The sequence below is a fragment of the Drosophila innubila genome, chromosome X, assembly GCF_004354385.1.
Source record: "Drosophila innubila isolate TH190305 chromosome X, UK_Dinn_1.0, whole genome shotgun sequence".
Classification (NCBI taxonomy): domain Eukaryota; kingdom Metazoa; phylum Arthropoda; class Insecta; order Diptera; family Drosophilidae; genus Drosophila; species Drosophila innubila.
In genome coordinates, this window is record NC_047626.1 from 16,603,322 (window position 1) to 16,631,203 (window position 27,882).

The window sequence follows — 27,882 nt, forward strand, 5'->3', positions numbered from 1 at the left end:
TCACTTTCGATCATAAAAGTAAATGTCAACTCTTATCATTGGTCTCAATTAAACATGTTATGAAATAATAAACATTTACAAATCAAAGAATAACTGTTGTATTCAATTTGTATTATTATTTTTCAATTTTTCTTGTACAATTCCAACAATACTTTAATTATCCATTATTAATGCAAACAAAAACAGTTAAAGGAGCTAATATGTGATTTTACAGATTAAACAATTAGATTGGAATTTAATTTGTTTGATAAAAATTGACAAATAATTTAGTGTTTTTCTACATTTAAAGAAAATGGAAAAGAAATCAAAATGTATATCAATATCAATTTATATGAATACAGATCAGACGATCGGATGATGATCCTAGAGGCCAATGCGTGCTGGAGTGCGACGTGGTGTTGCATTGCCGGGAGTGGCAATTTCCTGTTTGGCCGCCAGTTGCTCCTCTCGCTGTGCCGCCTGCTGTTTGCGCTCCTCCATCTCGTGCTGCGCCTGCAACATTTGCTCCTCCATCTCCTTGAGATGCTCGGCAGCCAGTTTCTTTTTATCCCGACCGCTGCGTCCGGTTTCCTTAACCGAAAAGAACATGGGACCCAGCTCGGCCAGCCAATAGCCATCGACAGCAGTGGCACATTGCATATACTCCTTGGCAGTCATGATCAGCTCATGGTACACCACATAATCGGGGGTTGTGCCCAGGCCATACAATGCGGATGTCGGATGCAAATGACATGGCATTCCAGTACGCAAATTCACATATTCACCGATACCCTTGAGACGGGCTGCCTGATAGAAATATGCCGAGCAGATGCACTTGCGCACAATGTCCCAATCGGTGCCACATGACTTGACATTCATCTTCTGCTGCGTCATAATGTCCTTCAGCTGTTGACGCACTTCGCGCACCTTTCGCATCGCCTTGATGTGAATGAAATGCTCATTGCACCAAGTGGAGCTATAACTATATAGAGAAATAGAGAGAGAGCGAGAGAGAAAAGAGAAATGAGCAAGTGCATCAGACACTATTTATTGCAAGCAGTGGGTTACACTTTACCTGTTCTGCTTCCACTGCAGGTACACATTGAGGTAGGTTAAATGATCCGATTCCGGCACTTGAAACTTCTCCCGCACACCATCCGCCTCCTCCTCGCGTCCCTTGGGTCGATAGAATATCGATGGCACTGACAACATGGAGACTGTAAAAATAACAAAAAAAAAAAAATTAACATAAATTGGAATAAGTTGCAGAAATAAATGTTGCTCTTGCTGTATTTATTCCTCTTCCAGATGCTCTACTTAGTACAAATAATCTTTGGGAAGGATTAGTCTATTTACTTCTGTCCTTCCTATAAGAGAACGTAATCATTGTAATAATCATAATTATAATAATAATAATTAAAATAATCATAATTAAAATAATCATCAATGATAATGATCATTTTTGAGTAAAAAATTCAAATTTTGTTGCATGTATTTAAAAAGGGAACTCAGAAAGGGAACTCATAGCAAAAAAAAAAAAGTGGCAAAAAGTTCTACCCGTAAAAAATAAAAATCCAAGGAAAATCATCCTATATGTGATTTTTATTTTTTTTTTTTTACTCAAAAATAATCATTATCGTTGCTGAAAATCCATAAAAATCAATATATTTTAATAACGGCGAAAATGCAAAGATTTCATAGAAACGATCATTATAGTGTTTTTATTTTTCTTGTATCTTTCTTTCTTGTCGTTGATTTTTTGAATACAAAAAAAAAGAAAATAATCATTATTTGTAATCTCTGTTTCCTATCTCTATATCAGGAAATATACCACTGACTGGACAACTACTAGCTACTAGCTCCTTTGGTTTGTTTGGTTGAGTTCCTCCACCCAACAAATAATCTCTTCAAAATGTGGACAAGTTTTACTTGTTGTTCTACAATTCGGCGGAGGATTAACTCATTTCCTATTTCTCTTAAGTAGAGCAGACTTTTTGGACTGCAAATCTCCTCGCCAATTTCCCAAATTGATTACCCACCTATGATAAGGACCTCGGAGCTGCATTCCATTTGGCAGGCAACGATGAGCATTTGACACTGTGGCGGATCCAATGGAAATTCGGCCATTTGTCTGCCCAATGTGGTCAATGCACCGGTGTGATCCAGTGCACCCAATATCCATAGCTGATACAGTGAATTGAGGATGTTATCCTGTGGCGGTGGGTCCATGAAATGGAATTGCAATAGATCGACAACACCCAGCGATTTCAGCAGCAGCACCGTGTTGGCCAAGTTGGTACGCTGTATCTCGGGCACGGTGAGGGCCAACAGCTCGTCCTTGTACTGGCGCTGGGTGTAGAGGCGATACGCCTGGCCAGGACCTGTGCGACCGGCACGACCCGAACGTTGATTGGCATTCGCCTGCGAGATGGGATAGATCTGCAGGGCATCCATGCCGATGCGGGGATTGTAGACTTTCAGCTTGCAATAGCCAGAGTCAATGACATAGATGATGCCATCGACGGTCAACGATGTCTCCGCTATATTCGTGGCCACCACACATTTTCGCACCCCATCGGCAGACTTTTGAAAGATCTTCGCCTGCAGATCGGATGGCAGCTGTGAATAGATGGGCAATATGCTCAGCTCGGGCGCATTATCGATCTCACTGAGACGCTCCTCCAACACCTCGCAGGTGACCTCAATGTCCTCCTGGCCGGGCATAAAGATCAGCATGTCACCCTCGTTGGGTGTCAAATGCACCTGCAGCGCCTGCTTCACCGCCGACTCCACATAATCCTCGCAAGCATTCTTGCTGAACATCACATCCACCGGAAACGTTCGTCCCGGAATTGTAAATGTCGGCACATTACCAAAGAATGTGGCAAACTTGCTCGAGTCCATTGTAGCGGACGTAACAATCAATTTCAAATCATGACGACGTGCAACAATCTGAAAATACAAACAGAATCCATTGAAATAAGATTAAAAATGTCTTCGATAAAAATATAGTTACAATACTATACATAAATATAAGATCGTGTGATAAATTTTTTTTTAAAAATCCACTTCTTGATGTAATATTTTTCTAAAACTCCTGGTAAAATATTATAACGAAAATCGCAAAAGTTACTTACGATTCTTTAGCAAAAACGAGTCGAAATTAAAAGGTGTGTTTTAAAATAAATATAAAGCTTTTGCTTAGCAATCATTTTAAAAACAACTGTTCGAAATCTCGTTGTTCCTTAAATGTCAGAGATTTAATTTTTTCAAAAATATGTTGTAAGTAAAAAAAAAAACGACTGCCTCAAATTGACTTTTAGTGTTTACAAAATTATAAAGTTTAGATAAATATTTTATATAACTAACAAATTCATTAAAAATTTAATTTATGCATTTTTATACAACTTAAAAAATATTTTAATTTAATTCAATAAATATTTCATTTTGTTAAAGCTCTTAATAAATTGTAGGACTTATGAAAGCAATGGTTGTTGTTAGAGATTTGTAGAACACACCTGATAACTTGTATCTATCGGTTGTTTACCATTTCTGGAACAATAGATAATAATAAAAGAAAACGTTATCCAATAAAAATTGCATCCTATCTTCAAATTTGTGGTTGTTAGCAGATTTTTAAGTTGTGAGCTAAAAAAAAAGCATGTGTTACTAATTTGTGAGACTCTACTGTAAATATAATTATAGCTCTTTTGTTGAAGAGCTATTTCAGTGCCTAAATTTAGGAGCAAGCTCTTTTCTTTAAGGACTAAATGCAATGACGTGTCACTTTTGCTGCCATTTCTAGAGCATTCAACTTGAGGCAACTTGATGCTGCGGCCTTGGAGCAACAACAACCCCAAACCAAACCCCAACAAGCCAGCATGTTGCGGAACGAGCATGACCCAAATCTCGACCAGCGGCCCCAAAGTTAAGCAGCATTTCAAGTCGAAAGTCATAAAAATCATCCGCGCGTATCCTGAGCTGTCCACTCGTCAAGTGTGTTGAATATGAATAGTTCCAAACGAAACTCAACACACACGAGGCACACAGGAGAGCAACAGCAAGAGAGTGCAGCAGAGCAGCAACGTGTTTCGACTGCGACGCGAACGATTTAACGAAACGACAATTTAACGATTCGTCGTATGTCAAAGCACACGAGCTCGCATCCGACTACCTAACGGGTAGTCGTAGTCGTCGTCAGCCCACCCCTTGGCCCCTGGACAGGCGTCAGACATGCTGGAACGCACGTAGACAAACGGCTCAACAACACTAAAAGCAGCGACAGCGACAGCAGCAGCGCAGCGGCAGAGAGAGAGAGAGAGAGTTGAGGACTTGCAAGCAGATCCTTTACGCTGTGTTTAAATTGCACATACAGTATGTAAGCCTGCACTGTGTGTGTATGTGTGTGTGCTTTGCATTTCTATGCAAGTTAAGGCAATAACAAGTGTATGAAAGTGACTAGAAAATACCCTATATACCAGCGAGCATTTTATGAAATTGTTGATTCCTTTCAAATCTAGTCATAAGTGCAATTTCAAAAAATAGTCAAAAAAAAAGTGCGCCCGTTTTTGGATCATAAAATTGTTGATAACTTTTTTTTTGACTAGCTTAAAGTCAATTGAGTCTTTTTGAATAAATCACATTTTGAGCACATGCTTGAGTCATTTTCGAGTCTTTTTGAAATCGCGCATGGGATTAATCTCTTTTTAATCATCAAATGGGCTCAAAAAAGACTCATCCAAATGTTTGCTGGGTAATAATATACAGTCAGCCCAACATTTATTCGTACACTCATTTTGCCATTTAGCTAATATTATAATAAAAATAAAAGAGCTAGAAAAATGAAAGATTTAACCATTTTGAACCCAATATTTTTCAAATTTGTAATGTTTTGTTTTTAAAATATCATGTTGAAAAAAACTTTACTCTATATATATGTATGTACATATGCTATCAAAATGGATATACCCTACAACTTCGTTTACGGGTTAAGGTAAGCGTATTACCAATTCCGTTGCAGCACCTGCTGAAGCCGCAAACTGTTTTGAGACACAGGCAACATGGCTGGCAAATTGCGCATTAATTTGCTATGCGGTTGAAGGCGTGACACGCCCACAAATACAAATACATTGGGTTTATTATGCGGCTTATCGAAATACATATAGTACATATGCATGTACACACACTTTTGTATATACTCGTGTTGAGATACTTGCACAAATATCACGTATGTACTATACATACATAACGTAAGAGGGAGTGAGAACGAGAGGAGGCAAAAATGAAAGTACTCGTATTTATTATGTTCACGAATAGCTCCAGTTTTTCACTTGTAGAGTTGTTCAGCTTCAAAGATAACGACAATGCATTGCTTCAATTTTTAGACCCTGTACCTAAAATATTTCTAAAGGTCTATAAGGCTTAAGAAGGCGTGACAGATAGCTTGATTGTAAAAAATGTGAAAATCGCAAGCAGATCAAGTTTGTTTTAGAATTTTTAAAATGACATGAGCAATACACATAATAGGTATCATAGACCTAATGTACCCTACAAATTTCATAACGATTGGATAATAAACTACGAATTTAATCAATATACAATTTTACGCGGCGTCAGGCCAAAGAAAAAAGGAGAAAAAATGTCGGTACAGGGTCTTTTACAGTCCATTTCTCTCGACTACAGCTCTTCCGACTGGTTATCTTTGGAGCTCAAGAGATAAATGACGTTGAACATTGTTCCGTTTACATTAATTGCGATAACATTTCGATATATGACAGTTATATGGCATACATATATGTTTATGAGAATTTAAGATAACGTTGCGAATCTGAAACTGTTTATATTTCAGAGCTAAAGCAAATGGGAAAAGTTTACCAAAAGCCCAAAGCTAAGAAAAGGCAATATCTTTTATTAAGGGAGAGGAGGCGATTGAAGTACAGATAAGAAAGTGTTCGATAAAGTTGATCTACAAATTTTAAGTTGGAAATCAGATTTAAGAAATAATAATAGAATTCAAATTCTTCATAAACATATTATTATTACTGTGCTATTAATAAAATGCTAAGTTCTTGAAACTGCTCTAAGTTTACAATAAGCAAGTGATATCTGTAAATTTTCTTCTGAAAGTTCTATACAAAATAAGGTTTGTATCTAGATTCTAGAATATAAGTTTTGAAACAAAGACTTCAAAAAGAACAATAAAATCAAATGAAATTAACTGAATGCAATCTCAAGTATGATGCATATAATGATGATTAAACTAAAGATAATGATCGACTTCTTTTCACTGCAAGTCAATATATGCATTATTATTAGTATGTCCAATGATACAGTTCTCTAAATATCAACGTTCCTATCGCCCAAGGTCACATAAATAATTTTGAACGGTACAGGCGAGTTTATATGTACATATATCATTTTATGGAGCTCGTATTTGTGAAACGTTTTATGATCATATCATAAAGCGTAAATATAAAACAATTCATACTCGTCATTTAACTACAAATATAAATAAACAAACCAACAAATGCATATACACGTATATTCATATGTATAGGTACAATAGAAAAAAACTGCAACTCACGCTAGTGACGAAATCAAAAGGTATATGACTTTTACAGATTACATAAAAAAAAAGGCTGAGTAATAAGTGAACTTTCAACTAAGTGAGTTTCATCAAACTTCTTAACGATGATTATAATGAAATATTCTTAATCAATACGATAAACTGATAAGGAATCTTAATATCGTCAATAGATTTGAATGTATGACCCAGCGATTATCTGCACTTTTCATCATACTTGCAGGATTACGTAGAAACATTTCATCAGCTGCAAAATTATACTCTTTTTAAAGAAATCCAACACATACCACATAATCTAAAACAAATGTACTTATGTATATAACAAACAAATAGCATTAAGAATACATGTAACTACAAAATAAGAATGTAAACATGTACAAACAATATAGCCGAAGGCCACGCCGCCAGTGCTATACCTCATAAGTTAGTCTTAGTTTTGTAAACTGTTCTAACTTTTCAATAATAATAATAATAATAATTTCATCAGCTGGATTAGCTGTGACTAACACTGACTAAGACAAATCACGAGCTATTGTCACACACACCAGTCTATGTGTAATTCACATTCAACTGATACTAGCCTAATTCGATTAAACTCGAATAACCGGGGCGTTTGTACCTTGTGCCCATTGAAAACGACTTTGAGGAAATGCATACTACAGAAGAAGCAGAAGGTGGCGACCCTATAAATTATGTATGTTATTGATTAGCATTAACAGTCGAGGAAATTTAACGCATCTTTGATCATCTTTGCTTCTAAATGCATCAATCTAAAAAACTTTAGAAAATAGGACATAAGTTCATTGGTTCAAATGAATTTTTTATTTATATAATTACAAGAAATAAGTAGCGACATGTAGACTAAGTTTTTGTTATCTCTGTGCTTTAGACTTTAATTTATAGTTAATTTAAAGATTTTAATAGCATCGAAAATTGTTAAGAAAACTATTTTAAATAGTTTGCCGGACACAGGGTATTCCGTAGTCGAGCACTACACACTTTTTTTTTCCTATTTAGTTATATGTTTGCCTATTGAATTGTATATTGTATTAACTTTGAATGTACTACGTGTATTTTCCAATTCTTTTTTCTTTCTTTAATGTGGAATGTAGTATATCAATCTTGATTGCGATAACGTTGCCACTGAGCCACTTGAGCTATCTACATACATAGATAGGTATATATATATATATATATATATTTGTATGTTTACAGGTATGCCTAAGTACATGTATTTATATTTAAATGCAATTTGATTTCAAAAGTGTCTATATTCAACACCATCATCATCATCATCTTCCTACAGTGCTTGTCAGCTATTAATGCACACGTCATATATGGAAACAGGAAATGCGCATCCAAAAATATTGAGCGTAGATAATACCCGAAAAATCGATCGTACACTCCCATGCGTTAATTAATCAACAAAATATATGCATATATATTGAAAATAAATTATAAATCAATAAATACTGATATAACCAGAAGGAATAACATAATCTTTGGACTGCCGGAATTGTGATACCCTTGCATATTGATCATATGATGATTAAAATTCATAATAATCATATAGAAAAGTTCAAAAACTCAGATTTGACTGCGTTATAAATTTCTCGAAAAAATAAGAATACTCTGAGCAAGCGTATTGTAAGAAATGTATTATATAGAACTCCATATCTATCAGGAAATTGCATTGAGCTACGGCAATCAAAAATGCACAATTCTTAAGCAAAACAAAACATTAAGGAACACGAGGAAAAAGTAAAGCAAATGAGAATAAAAGTAGAAAAAATAACACAATTTTGTTTGTCATTTGTAGAATTTGATGGGCAAAGAGCCAACAAATTTTTTTAGATGATACGAATCGGGGCAACCGAAATAAATACAGAAGTGTTTACCGTGTAGATAGAAAGAAAGATAGATGCATATACCTAAGATATCAGTATTTATAGCCAATTTATTTTGATTGAAGGGCATTGGTATAACTTATGAAGTGGGTCAAACACTCTGAAATTTGTCTGGATATTACCTATTCCAATATTTATGTGAAGAACAGACGGAAGTACGATGCTTTTTGGCACAGGCGTAAACATTTTGACGGTTTCTTTTTATGGAACATATATTTCAAATAATAAACAACATTTCTAATATTAAAATTAGAATAAATAAGACAAAAATGTTAGACTTATAATTATGTAAAATATGAATATAAGCTAATTAATTATTACTATTAGTAATATATGTGACAAAAAAAAAATAATCAAAATAAATAAAAAGAAGAGCTATTATCCACTTGAGGTTTGTTTTGGAAGACGTGTCTAACCAAGTAATTCCATGTTTGCATATTCTTGATTTAAGGTCCACATCATTTACAACGACAATAGCCCAGACAAACAAAAGTAATTAAATATACAATTTATGCAAATGCAAAATTGCACTCAATACTGTGTGAGTTTTTAAAAAATACCATAGAAAAAAACATACATAATAAATTGGACTGCAAATTACAAAATAAGATAATCCATATATGAGTTTGTAATGTGGCATTAAATTGCTAATTAAGTATGTATATAGTATAATGGACGTAAATTTATCAATTCAACCCAGAAATGTGGCAAACAACCTCAAACTTTAAGAAAAGTCAACGTCTGTTTCTTATTTTTTTTGTGCAGAGGGTATGCTATTATTATTAAAGAATATGGCACACCTTGAAGTAAAGTATTGAAACTTATAAGCAAGATTTTATAGATTTTAACAGTATATATGTGTCTAATAAATTTTAAGAAAATAAATAAGTAAACAATAAACTTTTTGTTGCTGATTAAAACTTGTACATTATTTTTATTTTTCATATCAATTGGCATACTGTATTTCCTTTTTAGCAAATGCTTTTACCAAGAGCTTTATGTATTTACCTCATCTGTATAAAGAGCTTAATCAATTAATTATTTAGTGAAAGCTTTTGTATACATGAAAAGTATATTAATATTATTAATAATATTTATTATGAGTAGTAATATGTTATTTGAGTTAATTCTTACTCAGTTTTTATAATAATAATATACTTATGTAGCTTGTAGTTTCTGTAATTTTTTATAAACTGATAAAAACGGGGTTTTCATGGATTTGAGCCGTATTATTCATGAAACTACAAATTCACATCTCAAGCATTGATATTATGAAAATCAGTTTGTTAAGCAAGTTTTAATTGCAAAAATACTAAAAGCTTTTTGCGATTGTTGCTTGTTCCAGATTATCATAAACTGTTTTCTAGAGTATCGAATCTTCGACAGATTCAAAGATGTCGCTACATTCTTGTTGCTTTTGTTGTTGCTTTCGTTGTTGTTGTTTGTGTGGCGCCAGTCAGCAAATCTATGCGATATGTCTGGCCATATAATTGATGTCCGCATGCAATTTTCAGTGCATTTGCATTGCAAAATGTCGGAATGGGTGAGTGGAAAAGCTTTTGCCTGATGCCTGAGTCTGAGTCTGATGAACTGAGTGGGTAGCGGCAGTTGAGCACACACACTCACACACAAACACACACACAACAACAACAACACGAATACTGCAAGTATTATATTCAGTCGCTGCAGGCTCAAAACTTGCAGGCAGCTTTTCGGCGGCAGAGTCGTCGATTGAGATAGAGAGAGGGAGGCCTAAAGAGAGTAAAGTTATGGCAGCGCTGCTGCTGTGGTGAATTTTATTTCGCTGCCGTTGGAGGTGTGGCAATGTCGCTCTGACGTAGTCGGTGATAAAAACCGCATTTTATTTTGGCAAAACTAAACACAACAAGATGTAAACAAAGCACACACACACATACTACGAAAGGCAATATAAATAATATATGTATAATGCAGACACGAGCAAAAACACGAGCCAACAACAACAGGCAAATACAAAACATTCGCAATGCAAAATATGTAAATCATTTAAAAACAAGCAACAACAATAGCTATAGTCAGTGTTCGACGTATTGTTTTGTCTTTTTTTTTTTTTTTTTTGCATATTTTGTTTTTATCCGCTTATTTGCAAGGCAGAACAAACGAGCAAAAGGCAAACAATGAAGCCGCAAAACGAGTTATGAGCTCTCCCAACCAGCAGATGGCGACAGCGCTGCCAACGTCGCTGTCGCCGTTGCTGCGCGAAGGTGAATAACACCCAGCAGCAGCCTAAAACAGCGAGACGGAGAGTGTAGCGAGGAAAAGGGAGAGAGAGAGAGGAAGTTTTGCAACTCAACTTGACCAGCTGCCTGCCCAACAGCTTTTTGCCAAAACAACTTTGTTTACTCGAATTTTTTTTGGGCGACAGTCAACAGCTGTTGCAGAGTCCTTGCTTCCGCCATATGAGCATCCCCCCAACCCCTTCCAAACACTCAGCGCTCAAAACCTTGCCACATCAGGAAGAAATCGTCGTCATTGCGACGGCTGTAAAAACACAAGAATTCGTTCTTTTATTTTTGCTGTTGCATATTTTATATTTATTTGTTTCGCTTTTGTAGCCGCTATTTTTCCTCGCGTTTTATTTCTTTTTATGAATATCTAAAAATAGCTGAGAGCAAGCACATGACAGACGCAGTCGAAGCTGACTGCGACGGCGACGCCGACGTCAGCAGTCTGTAGTGGTTTAGGATTACAAAAACAATATCAACAAAAGGCGCAGCGAGTGACGGTTACACCACAGGTGGCTCTTTCAACTGATGCACACTGTGTCCAGGCTCACAGCTCGCTCTGCCTCTCTTCACCTCTCTCAGCCGCTCTTGAGCAAATATCGAGGGTCTTTCGCAGAAATCTATGCTACATTAAAGCTTTGCGGATCAATACGAGAGACATTTAATTATCTCCGGTTTTCTATTGGTTTTTCAAAAAGCTTCTTCTTTAGTTGTGGAGCTTTTGAAAAGCTCTACGAATTTGCCATAAACATTTGTGTTTATCACGCCAATCTACATTGTCCACGGTCCCAGACCCAGACCCCGACCCAGGCCATTGTCATTTTCATTGTTCAAGACATGTTTTGACTAGACACTCAATTGGGAGTGTGTGTGTGTGTGTGTGAGTCAGTTTGTATACGCGTGTGTATGCGTGCTTGCATTTATTCTATTCTCATCTAGTTACTTTTACTTCTACTCATACTTTGCGCTTGTTTACTTGAACCTGACAATACACAGAAACCCCCACCCCCCCCCCACCTTCCACCACCCCTTGACTGTTTGTCGCCCTGCCCCAGTACAAATGAAAAGCGAAGCGAAACAAAACAAAACGGAACGGAAATAGCTTTAAAGCTCTGGCATGCGAGCAAAGTACGGTTATTGCTAGAGATATCGATATCGACATCGACATCGGCATTTGCAAAGCGTTAAGCGCTTAATAAAGCCTTTAAGTAACATTGGCTTAAAGAATAACCACACTACAACGAAACACAGTTCCAAAAATGTCCTTGATGTGAGAGATGGACTTGTAGATACCCTGTGTGTAAATTTTAACACTCTCAGATTACAGTTTTATTTGCCAAGCTTTAGTGTCCCTCAAGCGATTTATGAAATTAAAAGCTTTCAATTAAGTGTCAACACAAATTTTCTAAGCAACAAATTGTGTAATAAATAAAAGTTTAATATAAAAAAAAAAAAAAAATATAAATTGGGACAGCAAAAATTAAGTTTATGCACTGTTCCTACTACTACCACTTAATTTGTTGGCTAAGTTTCAAAAATACTCTTTTAGAGGAACTAGCAAAAACTCGAAATTTTAAGTCGCACTATTAATTTAGAATTATCTGGAATCAAGAAGTGTCTTTATATATTCTATATGTGTATGTAGATACTGTTTACCAACCTGCATAAAATAAATAAAACCAAATTTTTCTCACATAAACAAGATAGATATTTCCTTTCTTATATACATATATACTCTATGTATTTTTCTTAGTTTAATTTTCTATTTTGTGGTTCTTCTTATTATCTATCCTTTATTTAAGTCTCTTACGTTTCCTGAAATTCTTATAAAAATATTCAGTATCAGTATAAAGTACCCCTTATGGGGTTGTTCAGCTATTGATATTATAACCGTTTTACTGATTTTCATTGGTTACAGGGTATAAGCTTTGTTGCTGATATGCTGATAGATAGTAGCAAGCGCACTGATAGACTGTCCCATTCATTAGTGAAAAAAGCAGGGGCTCAAGTTGTGTTAATTATTCATGCAACTCAGATATGCCACATGCCAATTTGAGCACAGCCAAGTTAGCCAAATTAGCCCAACGGGAACAATAGACTATAAACAAATACAGGTGGTTCAGGTGGTGTTTGATCTGACTCTATTTAAAAAAAAAAAACAAAAAACAAACATACGGGCAACACTTAGAAAAAGAGACACAACCAACAAATAGTGCAAAATAAAAGAGCAGTGTTCATATATAAACACGAATGTATTTATGTGCACAAAACAGAAGATAAACAATGCACAATCGTAAATGAAAAGCATGCAAAAAACGACTGAAAACAACACGACGTGTTAATACCCTGGAAATACCATCAGCCAACTGACCAATCTGAAAAGCTGCTGAACTTGGAATCTTTTCTGGTCTACTTAACAAGTCCTTATTAAAATTCAATGACAGCATGTTAATAAAATTGTACTTCAAATTTCATAACGATTGATTTTAAACTGTGCATAAAATTTGATTACAAGTAGCAGGATTTTTATTTTTATACATATGTGTATGTAGATATCAGGATACAAACAAATTTTAGTAAAATATAAGTTAGAACAGTTTTTAGATCGAGATATATAAGACCGCCTAACATAAAATATGCAGATAAACTCTCAGTCGTTTACGCTGATCAAGCTAATCTTCAGATGTGTCCAGGGTATACATATAATATATGTAGTATAAGAAGATATTTACTATATGAGGTATTTCGGTCAAATGGATGTTGATTGTTGTTGCCGTTTTTGGACACTGACCTACACATATGTGAATATGTATATATGTCTGTACATATGTTTAACGGGCGACGTTTTCAAATTGATTGCGTAAATTGCGAGTAAAACTACAATTGCAACAACAACATGATCATCATCAACAACAACAACAACAACAACAACATTAACAACAACAAGATACAAGTGGTGCACTCCTAATTAGACAAACAACTGAAAGTGATAAACAAACAGGTGTCTCTCCCTTTCTTTCTCTGTCTCTCTTTTCTCTCTTTCTTTCTCTGTGTGTGTGTGTAGTGTAGTGTAGTGTGGAGGTTTGTGATGAACGCGTGCTCACGAGACAAAATTCACGACTTTTGAAAAAAAAAAATGAAAAAAAAATACATTTAACTAATTTTATTGCTGTACTATTTATATTTTTCATAATAAAAAAAACATTAATATTTTTCTCTTAATTTAATAATAATAAATAAATTATGATTAAATATAATAAGCTATATTTTGAGTTGAATTCTTCGCAAGATCACTTTAAATATCGTTTAAAATTACAACTCATAGTACAGAGCTTAACAAGTGTTCTTCATATGGAAAAGAGAAATATGTATATATAATTTCTGAAAATTTGGTAAGTCGTGCAAATTCGTTTCACGCTGGAGAACTCGACATATTGCATCTTTCTAGCAGAGACTGCTAATTAAACGCCGTCAATTAACAGCGAAAAATGTGAGACACGGCATAATCATCACTCCCTGTTCTCTTAATCTTCTCTTACACATTCCCTATCGTCGCTTTCCCCTTCCCCCTAAAAATTCCACTTGACATGCTCTCCCCAACTATCGACAAGGTTAAACTAAAAATAGATATGGAGAATAACATTGCAAGCAACAATAACAACAACAATAACAAGTTGCCGAGCTGCGAGTATTTATAGGTACGACTACAAAAACAACAACAACAACAACGCAATTAACGACGACGACTGTAAAATATTCGAATAAATGAAAAACTTGAAAAAAAAATATCGAACAAACAAAAATATATTATCGAAAGTACAATACTCTATAGGAAAATTTTATAGCTAGCGGTTTCTAGATTAATTCTCGAACTTCTCTAGATTATATTGAAAAGAAAGCTTATTCGTATGTGTTATAAATAAATTTTTTTATTTACAGTTTCGTTTGTAAATTATAAAATTAGTTTCAACAATATCAGATATCACAACAAAAACTTTAATAGTTGTATTAAAAGCTAAATAAACGATTCGCCTATAAATACACTTAAATTTGCCTATTATGAACATCTTGTACAACAATTCGTACTTAATTGTTTATATTTTCAACTCTTATGTTGTTGTCATCTTGTTGTTTTCAGTTCATTAAATATAGTACATGCATCACAGTGTAAATGCAAAACAAATCGCGTATACTTTCTAGAATTTCCCAAATAATTCCTTCAATAATGTGTTACAAACGTTGTGAAAAAGTTGTCATGGCACTCGTAAGGGCATATTAAAAAAATAGCTTGAAAAATGAAATATGAAAGTAAAAGATATTAAACAAAATATTAAAAGTTAAAGCAACAAAAAATTGGCAACAGCGTTGCAGTCGCCGTTTCTTGGCCCAGTTTTAACTGTTTTAAGCTTTGGCAACTTAATAGGTCATATTAATTGTCATGTACAAACAAACATACACACATACAGATTTAATATTAGTGTGTGTGTGTGTGTGTTTGTATAGATGAAAGCTGCGACGTCACAGCGAAAAGCTTTAATACAAAGCATGTGCTTAAGTGCCTCGAAAAAAAAAGTCGTTGATAAAGCCACCAGACGATGGGGTCTCAGTGGGAACCAAAAAACCGCCGAACCACTCGACCTTTTTCAGGCTCGGCGACATTATCGATCTGCCCCAACAAGGGTAGGGCACTAATCGTAGTCTTGTATGGCCTCTTGATAATGTGATTATGGATTGCCAATGAACAATACCATACCAATACCTCTATTACCCAGTGTTGCCAGCTAATTTGATCCAAAAATTTAGCTAGACTTAATTAAATAGTTATTAAAAGTGCTGGGAAATGAAATTATATTTATGTTAATAAATAAACAACCTCATCGACAGAATCTTTATAGTTATCGGATTCTGAATTTTAAAAAACAATACAAAATTTCAATTTTGTAGCTGTAGCAATACAAATTCAATTACTCTTGGGTTCATACCTTAACAAAATTATAAGCATATTTTAATAACAAAACCATAAAATGTAATATTTATATACAATTGCAAATTGTTCTTCAATTTTGTCTTAATGAGCTGCTCTTGGCTGTAGTAGAATTTTTTCCATTGATACATTGCAAATATATATAAAACAATCTTATCTGCTCAGTATTTATCTTAAAATATTTTGTACTAAGATTATATTGATTTTCTAAAATTAATCATTTATTAAACTAGCTAGATTTCTAGCTGGAAGCATCTCTTCAAATTTGCTAAATTCAGCTTTTTAGTAGCTATATTAGCATCACTGCAAATGCCCCAAGGGGTTACGTATGGCTCAACCACTTAACGAACGAAAGAGAAAGAAGGAGAGGAAAATATATATAGTGAGTGGAAAGGGTGATGTCTCCCCGTGCAATTGCACTTGCTATAAACTTTTAGTACTCATCGAACAATTATCGAGTGCAAAAGAACTTGAAAAAAAAAAAACATTTTTCCATTGTTTGATTGAAATTTCGCATGTATTTTATATATTCACAAGTCGATATTTCATGATTTTACTTAAATTAAGTATGGATTAACAAGTGAATCTAACAGAAAATTGTGAAATTATCCAAATTGTGCAGCATAACAAATGATTGACTAATAAAAAATTCAAATAAATCAAACAATTACCAGATGCAATGTATTTGTCCTTTCAATTTTGGCATCAAGATTTTGCTAACTCGAATTAGGTATTTATTAAAGAAATATGTAGCTAAAATTTAAGACAAGTTAAAAAAGTTGATTAATTTAGTAAAAGCTCATTAAAGCTCAAAATAAAAGCGTCCGCTTAAAAGCATTAAATTGACAAAGCTTTGAGTACCTTTTTTTTTTTTGGGATGTTCATAGTCATGTAATACATATGTACATATATACATATTTTTGTATGTACATACATATGTATATGATAACTAACTTATTTATCTTGATAGTAATAAATAATTAAATATGTAGTAAGTAAATATGTATGTATTTACAATCAATGTTATCAACAATTGCCAAATACAAAGCAATACAATGATCGTAATTCTCATAATAATAAAAATCAATCATTTTTTGTTTACGTTTATTTTTGGGGCGGGCTGACATGTGATGTACATAAATACATGCATATGTATGTATGTACATACACACAAGTATATTAAACATTTTGTTGTGCACTGTGTGAAGGGCACACAAACAACAATAACAACAACAATTCGCTGAGGCAATGACAATAACAAAAAACTACGCCGTTAACAAAAAATCAACGAAACAAATTTTCTTATAAGAATAAAAAGAAGGTCAGGCAGTCAGTGATGTCGCTGTCTCCGTCGCTGTCGACGTTGACGTCGCGACGCAGTCACGGTTGACGCCAGGTGAGCGATTTAGTAACTGCAAATGTGACAAGCACATAATTATATTGATATCCCAAGCAATTAAAGCAACAATAAATAAGAGAGCAACAACAAAGAAGACGACGAAGAAGAAGAACAAAAAAAAAACAATAACATTAGGCACAATGCCTAACGGAACGTGCAACAAACCCGTAGCAAGAGTTTATCAGAGCAGAGGGTAAAACGCAGCGGCAGCGCTGTAACTCACCACAGCAAAGAGAGCGAAATGCAAAGACCACCACAAAGAGAGCGAACGCTGCTAACCGACGACGACGACGACGCGACGTTGGCGACGACTCGTCGTCGTCGTCGTTGGCTGACAAACCGAAACCGGCTTTGGTTATAAATAAACCTTTGCCGTGCTGGTATTTGGCTTTCGAGTCTCTTGCGGTGCAGTAGGAGCAACAGCAGAAGCGAGCAGGAAAACAGAAAAACGTTGAGGCGAAAAACACGAACATACCGAAACGAAACCGTTGTGAAAAGAAAACAAAAAAAAAAAAAAACAGAAAAAAGAGACCAGACCAAACAAAACACATGCAAGAAAACAAAAAAAATTACACAGACTCGGCAGACTTTTAATTATATTTTGTTTCTCTTGTTGATGTTGTTGTTGTTGCTTCAAGATATCCATTGGAGCGCAGTGCAACAGGGAAAGATTTGCGCTTTTTAGGCTTTGCATATCAAATTCAATTAAATATACATATTTAATAAGTGCAGAAGACGCGTGTCGCGTAAGTCTAATTGGAACAAACCGAATAGAGCGATAAACAAACAACAAACAAGAAACGCATTAAGAAAATCAAACAACAGCAAGAAGCAGAGGGGAAAAACGCGCGCGTATTGCTGCAGGTGTGAATTAGTGAAAGTTACGCGTGCGTGTGTGTGCAACAGTCTTGGCCACGCCCACGCGCCCAATAAACTACGTCAACGCCCACGCCCACACAATGAACCGATCAAACAGTTTTGTCAGCTCTTTGAAGTGGTGGCCACTCCAGGGCCACAACAATCAAGCAACATCAACAACGCAAGCAGCGCCCTCTGCCGGCGGTGGCGGCGCCAGTGCCGGTTACTCACAATCAGCGCCCAGCTCTCCCACCTCTAATTGGCCGCCGTCGCTGCAGCAGCATCATAAGCTCAACGTTGGCGCTGCCAATGTGAACACAACATTTGGCAGCAGCGTCGCCGTACAAAAGCTGCGCGAATCCAAATGGTTCAAGCCCGAAGAGCAGCGCATTTTCTGCGCCGTCGTCGAATGCGGCTTTATTGTGGAGGTGCGCAGCAGCGCCGCTGCCCAAGCAGCTGCAGCAGCTGCGGCCGCCGCCGCAGCAGCAGCCGCTGCCAGTGATGCCGATTCCCTGGACATCGATTGTCCAGCCCTGACATTGGCACCACCACTGATTATACCACGGAATGGCAGCAGCAGCATAAGCTTTTTGGAGGCACAGGATGAGAACGAAACGCCGGTGGCGTCATGGTACGGCATTGTACTGTGCAAGGTGGCCAAAGGTGAGTACAACTTGAAAGCTCTCTCTCTCTCTCAAGTTTACACACGAGAGAGCATGTAAACAGGCATATCATAATACGTTTATCGTGATATCGCAAAACATCACAAAACGAGACAGAAATCATTTACTACAAATACGTATCTTATCAATCAATAATTCCAATTACTTAATTCGTATAGCCCATTTAATAGTTTCTTTTTGATGTTCTTGACCCAAAAATACGTTGGCATCAGTTTTGCTTTCTGTTTAACGATGATTAATCGCACGGCAGACGTCAGAGCAGTAATTAAGCCTAATCTCACAAGTTCGCCAAATGGTGATATATATGAAATTGACATTCAATAAAAGTAAAAATTATTTGTACACACACACATATACATACATATTTTATCTAATCAAAGACAGCAACAACAACAAAAAATTGTCAAGTGCGGCCAAACAAGAACAATGAGCACTGCTCAGTTTTATTTATTTTTTTTTTGAAGAGGCAGCGCAAAACAAAGCGCCAGCAGCGCAGTAACAGCGACGCGTCGCCAAAGCGAACGCACGTACATATGTATGTATGTACTTATGTATGTATGTACATCATAGTATAAGTACTTGTAATTACTCCAACTCGCTCGCACTTGACTGCAACATGACCATTCACAATGCTGCGCTGACAGCTGCCAGAACATTCCATTTGTATGCGTGCGCATACAACAACAATAACAACAGCGGCGACCAAAACGAATACGAAATGTAAACAAAACGAATATTCAAATAAAGCTCAACACTGCGCACTCCGCCATACACGTACTTTTAGGCACACACACACACAGCTCCCGAGAGCGCGGCATCATGTGCTTTGAGTCACGCATGCAGCTTTATTTTGTTGCTTTTGTTTTCTGTGCTTCCCTGCCATCCAGCCACAGTCACAGTCTTGTGATTCGTGCTGAGTGTATGCATTGCTCTCAATGTTGAAAGCTTGTTGAAACTACAATCCAGGTGCATTGTTTAGACATCGCAGCTGCCTTAAATCGTTTTCAGCGTTCGTTTACAATTACAACGCACATAGTGATGTAAATTGAAACTTTCAAACGAGTTTTCGATACATCGATAAATAATACATCGAATTACAAATCTTGAGTTTTCTCAAAATTATTTTTTAAATTCGAAAGCACAATTGTTATCACTTAATTCTGTAAAGCAACTTACAATGAATTCAGTGAGTTGTCGATTTTTCTTGAAAATCAATTTACAATAATTCGATATATTTTTACGCCACTAAAATCGTACAACAACAATAAAAAAAATTTTGTATGATATAAGTACTCAAGAGGCTGAACAAAAAGAATATATTTTTTTTTATTTTAAAACGATAAGTTTTCGGATAGGGGATGTTTTATATTTTTTCCGACTAAAGTAGTTTAAGTTAGGACAGATCTATCTATGCTGATTGTGACTGTTGCATCCATGGTGAAATTTGTTCATAAATTCAACTTGGTTGCATCTCGTGCGGCCAATAACCCACCTCAAGTGCGGTGGGTGTAAATATGCGTGCTTGTTCCTCTGAAGCTCTCTCTTTCTCTCTCTCTGTGTAGGACAATCAATAGCTAAAGCTTTTTCATTTAATCGCATGCCATGTGGTGACTATCCTCTACGCTCTGACTGACATGAAAAAAAAAACAAATTGCTGTAACATGCACACATGCATGTGTGTGTGTGTGTACACAGTTGCATTGGGACAAAGCTTATTTACATTGGTGCAAAGACAAAAGAATCTTCCAGTAACTAGATACACTACTTAACACAGATTTTCATTATATACTATTCACACATTTAAATTGTAGGGTATCATGTTGATAAGCTGCCCGTTTGGTCAGTGACGTCACAAGCGACACGACACGCTTATCAGTTGCGCTTACTGAAGCTTATCGCTTCAACCAACAGGTGCCGCTTTTGTAATGCGTTCAATGAACTAAAAATTAACATTTATGGGACTTATGAGCAATCTGTAGATTGTAGATGAGCTCACTGCAAATGCATTTGTATTAGTCACTTTCTCACGACCCACAATGCCATATAATAATGAAATACCAAATAAGGGGTATGTACATACACACATACATACACGTATATATCTATAGATAAGACGCAGATTACAAAATCTGATGTCATAAGATACGAGTAACAAAAAAATGCAATCCTACCGCAAGTCACCCGCACAAAAGCTCTTAAAAATACTTCAAATTCGTGCAAATAAGTTGTGCATGGCAAATACAACCAAAACAATGACGAACCACAATAAACTGAAGACAAAAAAGGAGCACCAAAGTGTGAAATATCAACGATGTTAATTATAGATGATTAAAACCCATGTCATCCATGAAACAAAACAAAACAATTGCGCAACAATCCGCAAACAAGCGCATTAAATTATAAATGAACATTTTAATGCACATGATATAATATAATACATTCAATTTATGTAATATACATTTATATGTGGATGGACTAATTAGTTAGTTTAGGGTATTACCACATTTTCATAAAGTTCATGGCATAAACCTAGTACGACTACACTACACTAGCCTTCGAAAGTGCATTGACAAGTGACATGCTAACTACGTTTAAAAATTCTGATTGCGATTGGGGGATAATGTATTATTCATATTTGATTTACAAAATAGTTACAGAATGACTTGCAGAATGAAAAAGCTCATGGAATATCGTTAATCATTAGAGTAATCGATTTCTGAGCTGACAGTGTTGTATAAGATTTACATAATCTTTGCTCTGTTGGGCAACACTACCGCGGCCATTTTAATTTCAATTTCAATTGCAATTCGAGTCAATTGAAATTGCACCTGAATTGTCATTTGAATTGTTTTTAATTGTTTTAAATGAAATGTCAATACATATTAATCATAGCTAACTGTTCTCTCAATTATATTAATTTTTGATTTTTGTTTTGTTTTTGACTAGACAACAAACCAAAACCGGATACCATTGAGATATTTTCTGTGAAAATACGCGAAAATGGGACATATAAGCTGATCAAAATGTCATTGGCCGATATTTGGAGCCATGGCTGGGAGTTGCGTATAAACAATTTTGCCGACAAGGAGAAGATGCCACACAACGAAAAGGACATACGCAATCAGGTACATATACAACAATTTTTAAATCAATTGAAAATATATTTATAAATCATTGCTTTTTGTTTTTAGGTGTCATTGGCGCGCAAGGCCAAACAGAGTCTGTGGAACAACAATAAGCATTTTGTATATTGGTGCCGTTATGGAAGTCGCCAGCAGGATGTGCGCAAGCGACAGGTAACAACGAGTGCGAATCACGTGCTGCTGCATTTGATCAACTGATAAGCGAAGGACCTATATACATGATTATGATTATTATTATTGTAATAGTTGTATATAGGTATTACAATATGTAATATTCCAAATGCCCGCCACACACACAAAAAATTATCCTCAACATACAAACACACACACACACCACACAAAAATATACAACACACCACACCCCCAATACACCACACCACACTACACATTGTTATAGTTGCAGCAGCAAAGACACACGCACAACTGTTATTATTTTTTTTTTGGCCAACCGACATTTGACGGACAGCAAAATAATTTGTACAACGATCTGATATATAAATCTAACTGATATGAAAATGTATACACACACACACACACTCACATACACACACAAATACATCTATCATCGCCCGCTCTTTATTTTCCCCACATCGCCCGCTCATCTGACACCATTTTTCACCTACCACCACCAAATTCACCACAACTGTGATGAGTTATCCAAATGCAAATCTTACAAGTAATCCTATCTTACAGATGTCCGAGTGCGTGAAATGGGGCAGCGTTGGCATGAATGCGGGCATGTTGCTGGTGCTCAATAATAGGCAAAAATGCTACTCCCACTCAAAGTAACTAACAGAAACACACACATATTCTCTCTTAATTTTTATATTATTTAATTTATTTTTTTTAAATTATATTTGCCGTTTCATGGTGAAATTATTAACAAGGCAGCAAAAGAAAATGATCAAAGAGTATAGAAAATATATATGTATATCCTTGAATCCTTTATCCGGTGTGGTGGAATTGGTAATGATAAGCGAGAGAGAAAGAGAGAGTGAATACGTCACCTTGTTAGTAAATTTACCTTATAATTCATAAATACACACATTCTCTGCTGTTAATTCTTCTGATTTGTCAGAATGGAGAACAACAAACGCAAGTAATCCAAAGCAAATTGTGATAAACAGCGACCAAAACAACAACAAATGCAAAATACATAAAATTAAATATTTATTTATTATACTATGCGATATATATGAATGTCGTTATATTTTTACACAGTACAGAGACGGAAACACATTGAGAAAGAGAAGAGAAGAGAAGAGAAGAGAAGAGAAGAGAAGAGAAGAGAAGAGAAGAGAAGAGAAGAGAAGAGAAGAGAAGAGAAGAGAAGAGAAGAGAAGAGAAGAGAAGAGAAGAGAAGAGAGCAGGCTCTAAATTTATTACTTGAAATGCCAAAATTAAAATATAAACCTTAAAGATCTGCAGTCCCATTTAACTGGCCCACAACAGCGTGCATTACACAAACACACACATACACACACACACACACAGATACATTTTTTTCATTTGCTGTTGCAACTTGAGCTACAATATATGGAAAATACAATTGTATTTAGATTTGTAGATTGACAGAGAGAGAGACACACTGTGAAATTCGAAAAGACTTATTAACAATTTGTTGTTTTATTATTTTTTTTTTTTTAAATATCATTATAATTATCATAACTATTATATAATAGCTATTATATTATTATGTTTTATTAAGAATAAAAATATATGCAGGCACTATTTTTGTTTTCTTTTAATTTTTTGTTTGCTTTAAGCTCAGAGTAAACATAAACAAATAAACTTTGATTATAGCATTAAGCAATTGCAACATAAACAACAAAATCAAAAAAAAAAAAAAATTATGAACATAAGGACGGCGCACAAGTTGCAATATTTTGTGCAGCATACTTTTGTGCGCCGCGCTTTAATTCTGTAAATAAGGCGATAAACGCGAAACACACACAACATCCACATTCAAAGATTACGTTACGTAACGTAACGTTGGATACGTTAAGCACTTGGCGTAAAACTGACATACACACATATAATGCAAACATATACAAAATACATAAGTATATATTCTATAATCTATATATATAATATAAATGTATATGTTTACATACACATGTATTTTTTTGTTTTAGTTTTTTTAAGCAATTTATAAAATATTTATATATATTATATATACCTATTATACCGATATACATTTGAAATGTAAAATTTAAATATAAACACGTTTGTAAAAAAATACTTTATATTTGGATATGATTAAATGTTTACCAACGAACAAAACACAAAATCGCAATCATTTAAGACTTTTTACTTGGCAGGGAACTGCGATCTTCGATCGAATAATAAAGTGTTTGATACTCTATTCGAATTAAAAAAAAAAATGGATGTATACCATTGAAATTGAAATTTTCAACAAAACATACGATTTTAGGCAAATTCGGTCAGACTGTACAAGAGAATATTAAACTATAAAATCAAGAGACAACAAACTGTAAGATTGGTTGAGATGTCTAAAAAACAAAACAAAGTTGTTTATTCTAAAGCTTTTCGAGCGATCGTATCTATGTCCACTAAGTGATCTAGCGATCCGATCCGAACGGTTCCAACATACAAATGTACTGCCTGCAGCAAAAAGACGGCCCTGTACCCAATTTTATCAAGGTAATATTAAATTTCATAGATTAGTTGAAATAGAAACAGACGAACAAAAGGACACGGCTATATTGATTCAGCTTGTCCTGATCAAGAAATTTTTGATCGTGAGCTGAGTTGTGAACTCGTACGTAAGTGTTGCCCTTTTAAAGAAACTTTTTGAACTCACCTCTCGCAGCAGTCCGAAGAGCACATCCGTTGAGAGCGAACGCTCGTGCGCTTCGTCCATGATGATGGCGGCATAACTGTCCAAATCCGGATCCCGAAGACTCTCACGCAACAGAATACCATCAGTCATGTATTTGATAACCGTGCGCTCCGAGGTGCAATCTTCAAAACGTATGGCATAGCCGACATCCTCGCCTGAAAGAATTACATTCAATTAGCACCAGTGGGAAAGGATACAGTCGAGCGAGCTCGACTCTGAGAGACTCTGTACTTATTGTGTAAAAAATGCAATTATGGTAAGAACCAAATAATGTTATAAATGCAACACAACAAGCCTAAATATTTGAAAGGAGGCCGATCCATGATCTAAATGGCATTCCGCTTCTAAATCGGAAAGTTTGAAGTTAGTCAAATCTTTGACTTAGCAACTTCACAAGTTAAAATTTTTGTCCGATTTGACATGATTTTTTACAGAAAAATGAAAGGTCTCAAAATCAAGTTTAAAGTGTGGTTTTATACTAATTACGATATAAGGAGTTGATTAAAAATGAAATCTTGAGATTTAAAATTTTGAATTTTCAAAATTCCAAAGGGGGGACCCTTAGCATCGAACCCATGATCTAGAGGAAAATATTTTTTTTTACAAAATTAATTAAATTTGAATGCAGAATGAATAGAGGCCAAACTAAGATCAAAATGACATTCCGCTTGAAAATCGGTTCAGGTTTGACAAAGTTATGAAAGTTTCAAGTTGGTCGAACCTTTAACCTAGCAACTTTACAAGTCAAAACTTTTGTCCGATTTGACATGATTTTTTACAGAAAAATGAAAGGTCTCAGAATCAAATTTAAAGTGTTGTTTTATACTAATTACGATATAAGGATTTGATTAAAAGTGAAAACTTGAGATTTTAAATTTTAATTTTTCAAAATTTCAAAGGGGGGACCCTATGGTATTAAAATCTACACCCATATCAAGAGGGATTTTTTTTTAACGAAACTAATTATATTTGAATGTATAGTAGTATGAATATTGTGGTTAAGCCATGGTTAAAATGGAATAACGTTTGTTTTAGTTTTGATAAAGTTATAAAAGTTTGAAGTAGAGTAAAATTTCATGACGATCGAATAAAAAAAAAAAACATTTTGGTAAACTTGATAGAACCTTTGTACAGGGTGCTCTTTAAGTACAGAGTCTATAAGAGTACATATTTACAGGGTATGTACGCACCCAATTGTGTGTCCATTTCATCGGAGACACGCTTCGCCACGGACATGGCTGCCACACGACGTGGCTGCGTGCAACCGATCATGCCACGTTTGCTGTAGCCATCCTCGTGTAGATACTGGGTGAGCTGTGTGGTTTTGCCACTGCCCGTTTCACCCACAATAATGACCACCGAGTTTTCGCGGATGACATTGAGCAGCTCCTGGCGTGAGGCGAAGACGGGCAGGAAGCGTCGTTGTTCTCCGATCGTTTTCTTGCGTGAAAATTCGGATTTGCCGCCGCCGTTTTTGGTGTCCTGCATGTCGCGCATGTGATCGGCAAACTTTTGATCCTTGCGATAGTCGGCGGTGTCGTTGTCCTTATCGAATTTGGCATCATCCTCATCCTGGGGCCGCTGTACGCCCATAATGTTGCCCAGCTTGGTGCCGCCCAGCTCCCAATGCTTCTTCTGCGCCTTGCGACGCTCCTTCTGCTCCCGATAGTTGCGCACCAAGGCGCTACCCTTCCTGGCCAGCAGTGCCATATCGGAGGTGGGATCCTTGACGGGCACCACGGGCTCCGGTTGCTTGGTGAACACAATGCGACCGTCCAGAAATGGCGGCACTATATGATGCACCAGCAAATGGACACGTTCGAGGGCCTCCTCATCAAAGTCATCGCTGACATTGATGGAGGTGACCACGCCGGATGTGAGCATACGATTCCGTTCCCACAGCTCATTGTCCCGGTTATTCTGACGCTGCTGGGCGCTGATGCGTTTCTTGCGCTTCTGTTCCAGCTGCTCCTCGCGTCGGCGAAAGTATTCGGCATTTGTGCCGCCAAAGGGATTGTTCTCGTCGTCGTAGCCCTCGTCAATGTTGTACCACTCGCGATCCAAGCGTCGCTGCTCCTCCTCCCACATGTCACGGGATTCGGCATCCCCTGTCCAGGGCGTGGCACCGCTCCGTTTCCGATCGTGTGCCCATTGATTATAACGATGCGCTGGCGTTGCACGTGTTGTGTCATCCGCATTTGCAGCCCGTTGACTCTGACTGTGACTGTGACTCCTGCTCCGGCTGTTGCTTCTCTCGGACCAATCGCCAGAGTTGGAACCAGTGCCGTAACCAGAGCCTCGTGGTGTTGGAAAGTCCCAATCGGATTTACGTGCACCGCTGCCATCGGCATTATCGTCATCATCCCATGAGCTATTGGACACGCCTCCAGATCCACCACCTGGTGTGCCTGGCTCCCTGGGCGTATGCACGCTGCGCACAGATAGGGAACGATCTCGATCGCGATCTCGATCCCTACGTCTGCCGTCTCTGTGTCGCTCCTGATCCTGTTCCCTGGCCCGCTTCCGTCGCTCATCGCCACGTCGCTGTCTGTCCCGCTCACGCTCTCTGTCCCGCTCCCTCTCGCGCTCTCGCCTATCGCCCGAGTATGAAGCGGAATCATCGCGTGTCGTGTCACGCACGGCACCCTTGTGACGATCTCGATCCCGTTGAATGTGCTCGCGCAGACGTTCACGTGCCTTCTCCGAGACGCCGCCCGTATGCGAAGGTGTCTCATCCTTATGCTCACGCAGTTGCCGGCTTAGCTTCTCGAAGCTCTTTATATCCGGCTTTTTGAAGGCGAATTCACTGACGGGCGTTGTGCTCGCCGCGTTCGATGGTGTCCCACCACCACCACCGTCATCGTATTCATTATCCTTAAAGGAAATCAAACGCTCGGCACGCGCCTTCTCCGCACGCCGCTTTGCTGCCAATTTATCAAGGCCCAGCAATGAACCCTGTGGAACTTTAAAACTGCCGCCACTGCCGCCGCTGGTGGCACTGCTGTTGTCCTTGTCCTTGGGCTTCTTGATGACCAGACCGCCACGCTGATCTTGGCCTGTGGTGCCCTCCAAGCGATGCACTCCCGCATCATCGTCGGACATACTATTATCGGGCGATTATTGAGTTTTCTTTTAGTCCAAAACGTTTCATGCGCGTTTCACAATAGAGGTGGTATATACTATACTAAACTATATATTATACTATCGATGCACTTCATG

General features: G+C 36.6%; 2 protein-coding genes across 3 annotated transcripts; one reads left to right on the plus strand and one right to left on the minus strand.

Moving 5' to 3' along the window:
• Positions 1-8: 8 nt before the first annotated feature.
• LOC117793396 (pre-mRNA-splicing factor ATP-dependent RNA helicase PRP16) lies at positions 9-27,850 on the minus strand. 2 transcript variants are annotated; one of them, XM_034633706.1, is made up of 5 exons: positions 25,854-27,841; positions 24,625-24,818; positions 2,019-2,931; positions 1,055-1,196; positions 9-961 (listed from the first exon to the last, which is right to left on the minus strand). In XM_034633706.1, the coding sequence occupies exons 1-5, from the start codon at positions 27,763-27,765 to the stop codon at positions 364-366; spliced, it is 3,759 nt and encodes a 1,252-aa protein (XP_034489597.1). In that variant the 5' UTR covers positions 27,766-27,841; the 3' UTR covers positions 9-363. The 2 variants fall into 2 exon arrangements, with proteins under 2 accessions (XP_034489597.1, XP_034489598.1); XM_034633707.1 differs by lacking the exons at positions 9-961; positions 1,055-1,196; positions 2,019-2,931 and adding an exon at positions 14,990-15,020 and having other exon boundaries at positions 25,854-27,850.
• Positions 17,457-23,008, plus strand: LOC117793398. The gene is made up of 4 exons (XM_034633709.1): positions 17,457-18,637; positions 21,604-21,782; positions 21,849-21,953; positions 22,494-23,008. The coding sequence occupies exons 1-4, from the start codon at positions 18,076-18,078 to the stop codon at positions 22,587-22,589; spliced, it is 942 nt and encodes a 313-aa protein (XP_034489600.1). The 5' UTR covers positions 17,457-18,075; the 3' UTR covers positions 22,590-23,008.
• Positions 27,851-27,882: the final 32 nt, after the last annotated feature.

Coding starts and splice junctions, on each gene's coding strand:
- LOC117793396 (XM_034633706.1), bottom strand. CDS start 27,765: ATGTCCGACGATGATGCGGGAGTGCATCGCTTGGAGGGCACCACAGGC. Junction 1,197..2,018: donor CTCCGAGGTCCTTATCATAG/GTGGGTAATCAA, acceptor TTATTTTTACAG/TCTCCATGTTGTCAGTGCCA. Junction 962..1,054: donor CTGCAGTGGAAGCAGAACAG/GTAAAGTGTAAC, acceptor TTCTCTATATAG/TTATAGCTCCACTTGGTGCA.
- LOC117793398 (XM_034633709.1), top strand. CDS start 18,076: ATGAACCGATCAAACAGTTTTGTCAGCTCTTTGAAGTGGTGGCCACTC. Junction 18,638..21,603: donor ACTGTGCAAGGTGGCCAAAG/GTGAGTACAACT, acceptor GTTTTTGACTAG/ACAACAAACCAAAACCGGAT. Junction 21,783..21,848: donor AAAAGGACATACGCAATCAG/GTACATATACAA, acceptor TTTTGTTTTTAG/GTGTCATTGGCGCGCAAGGC.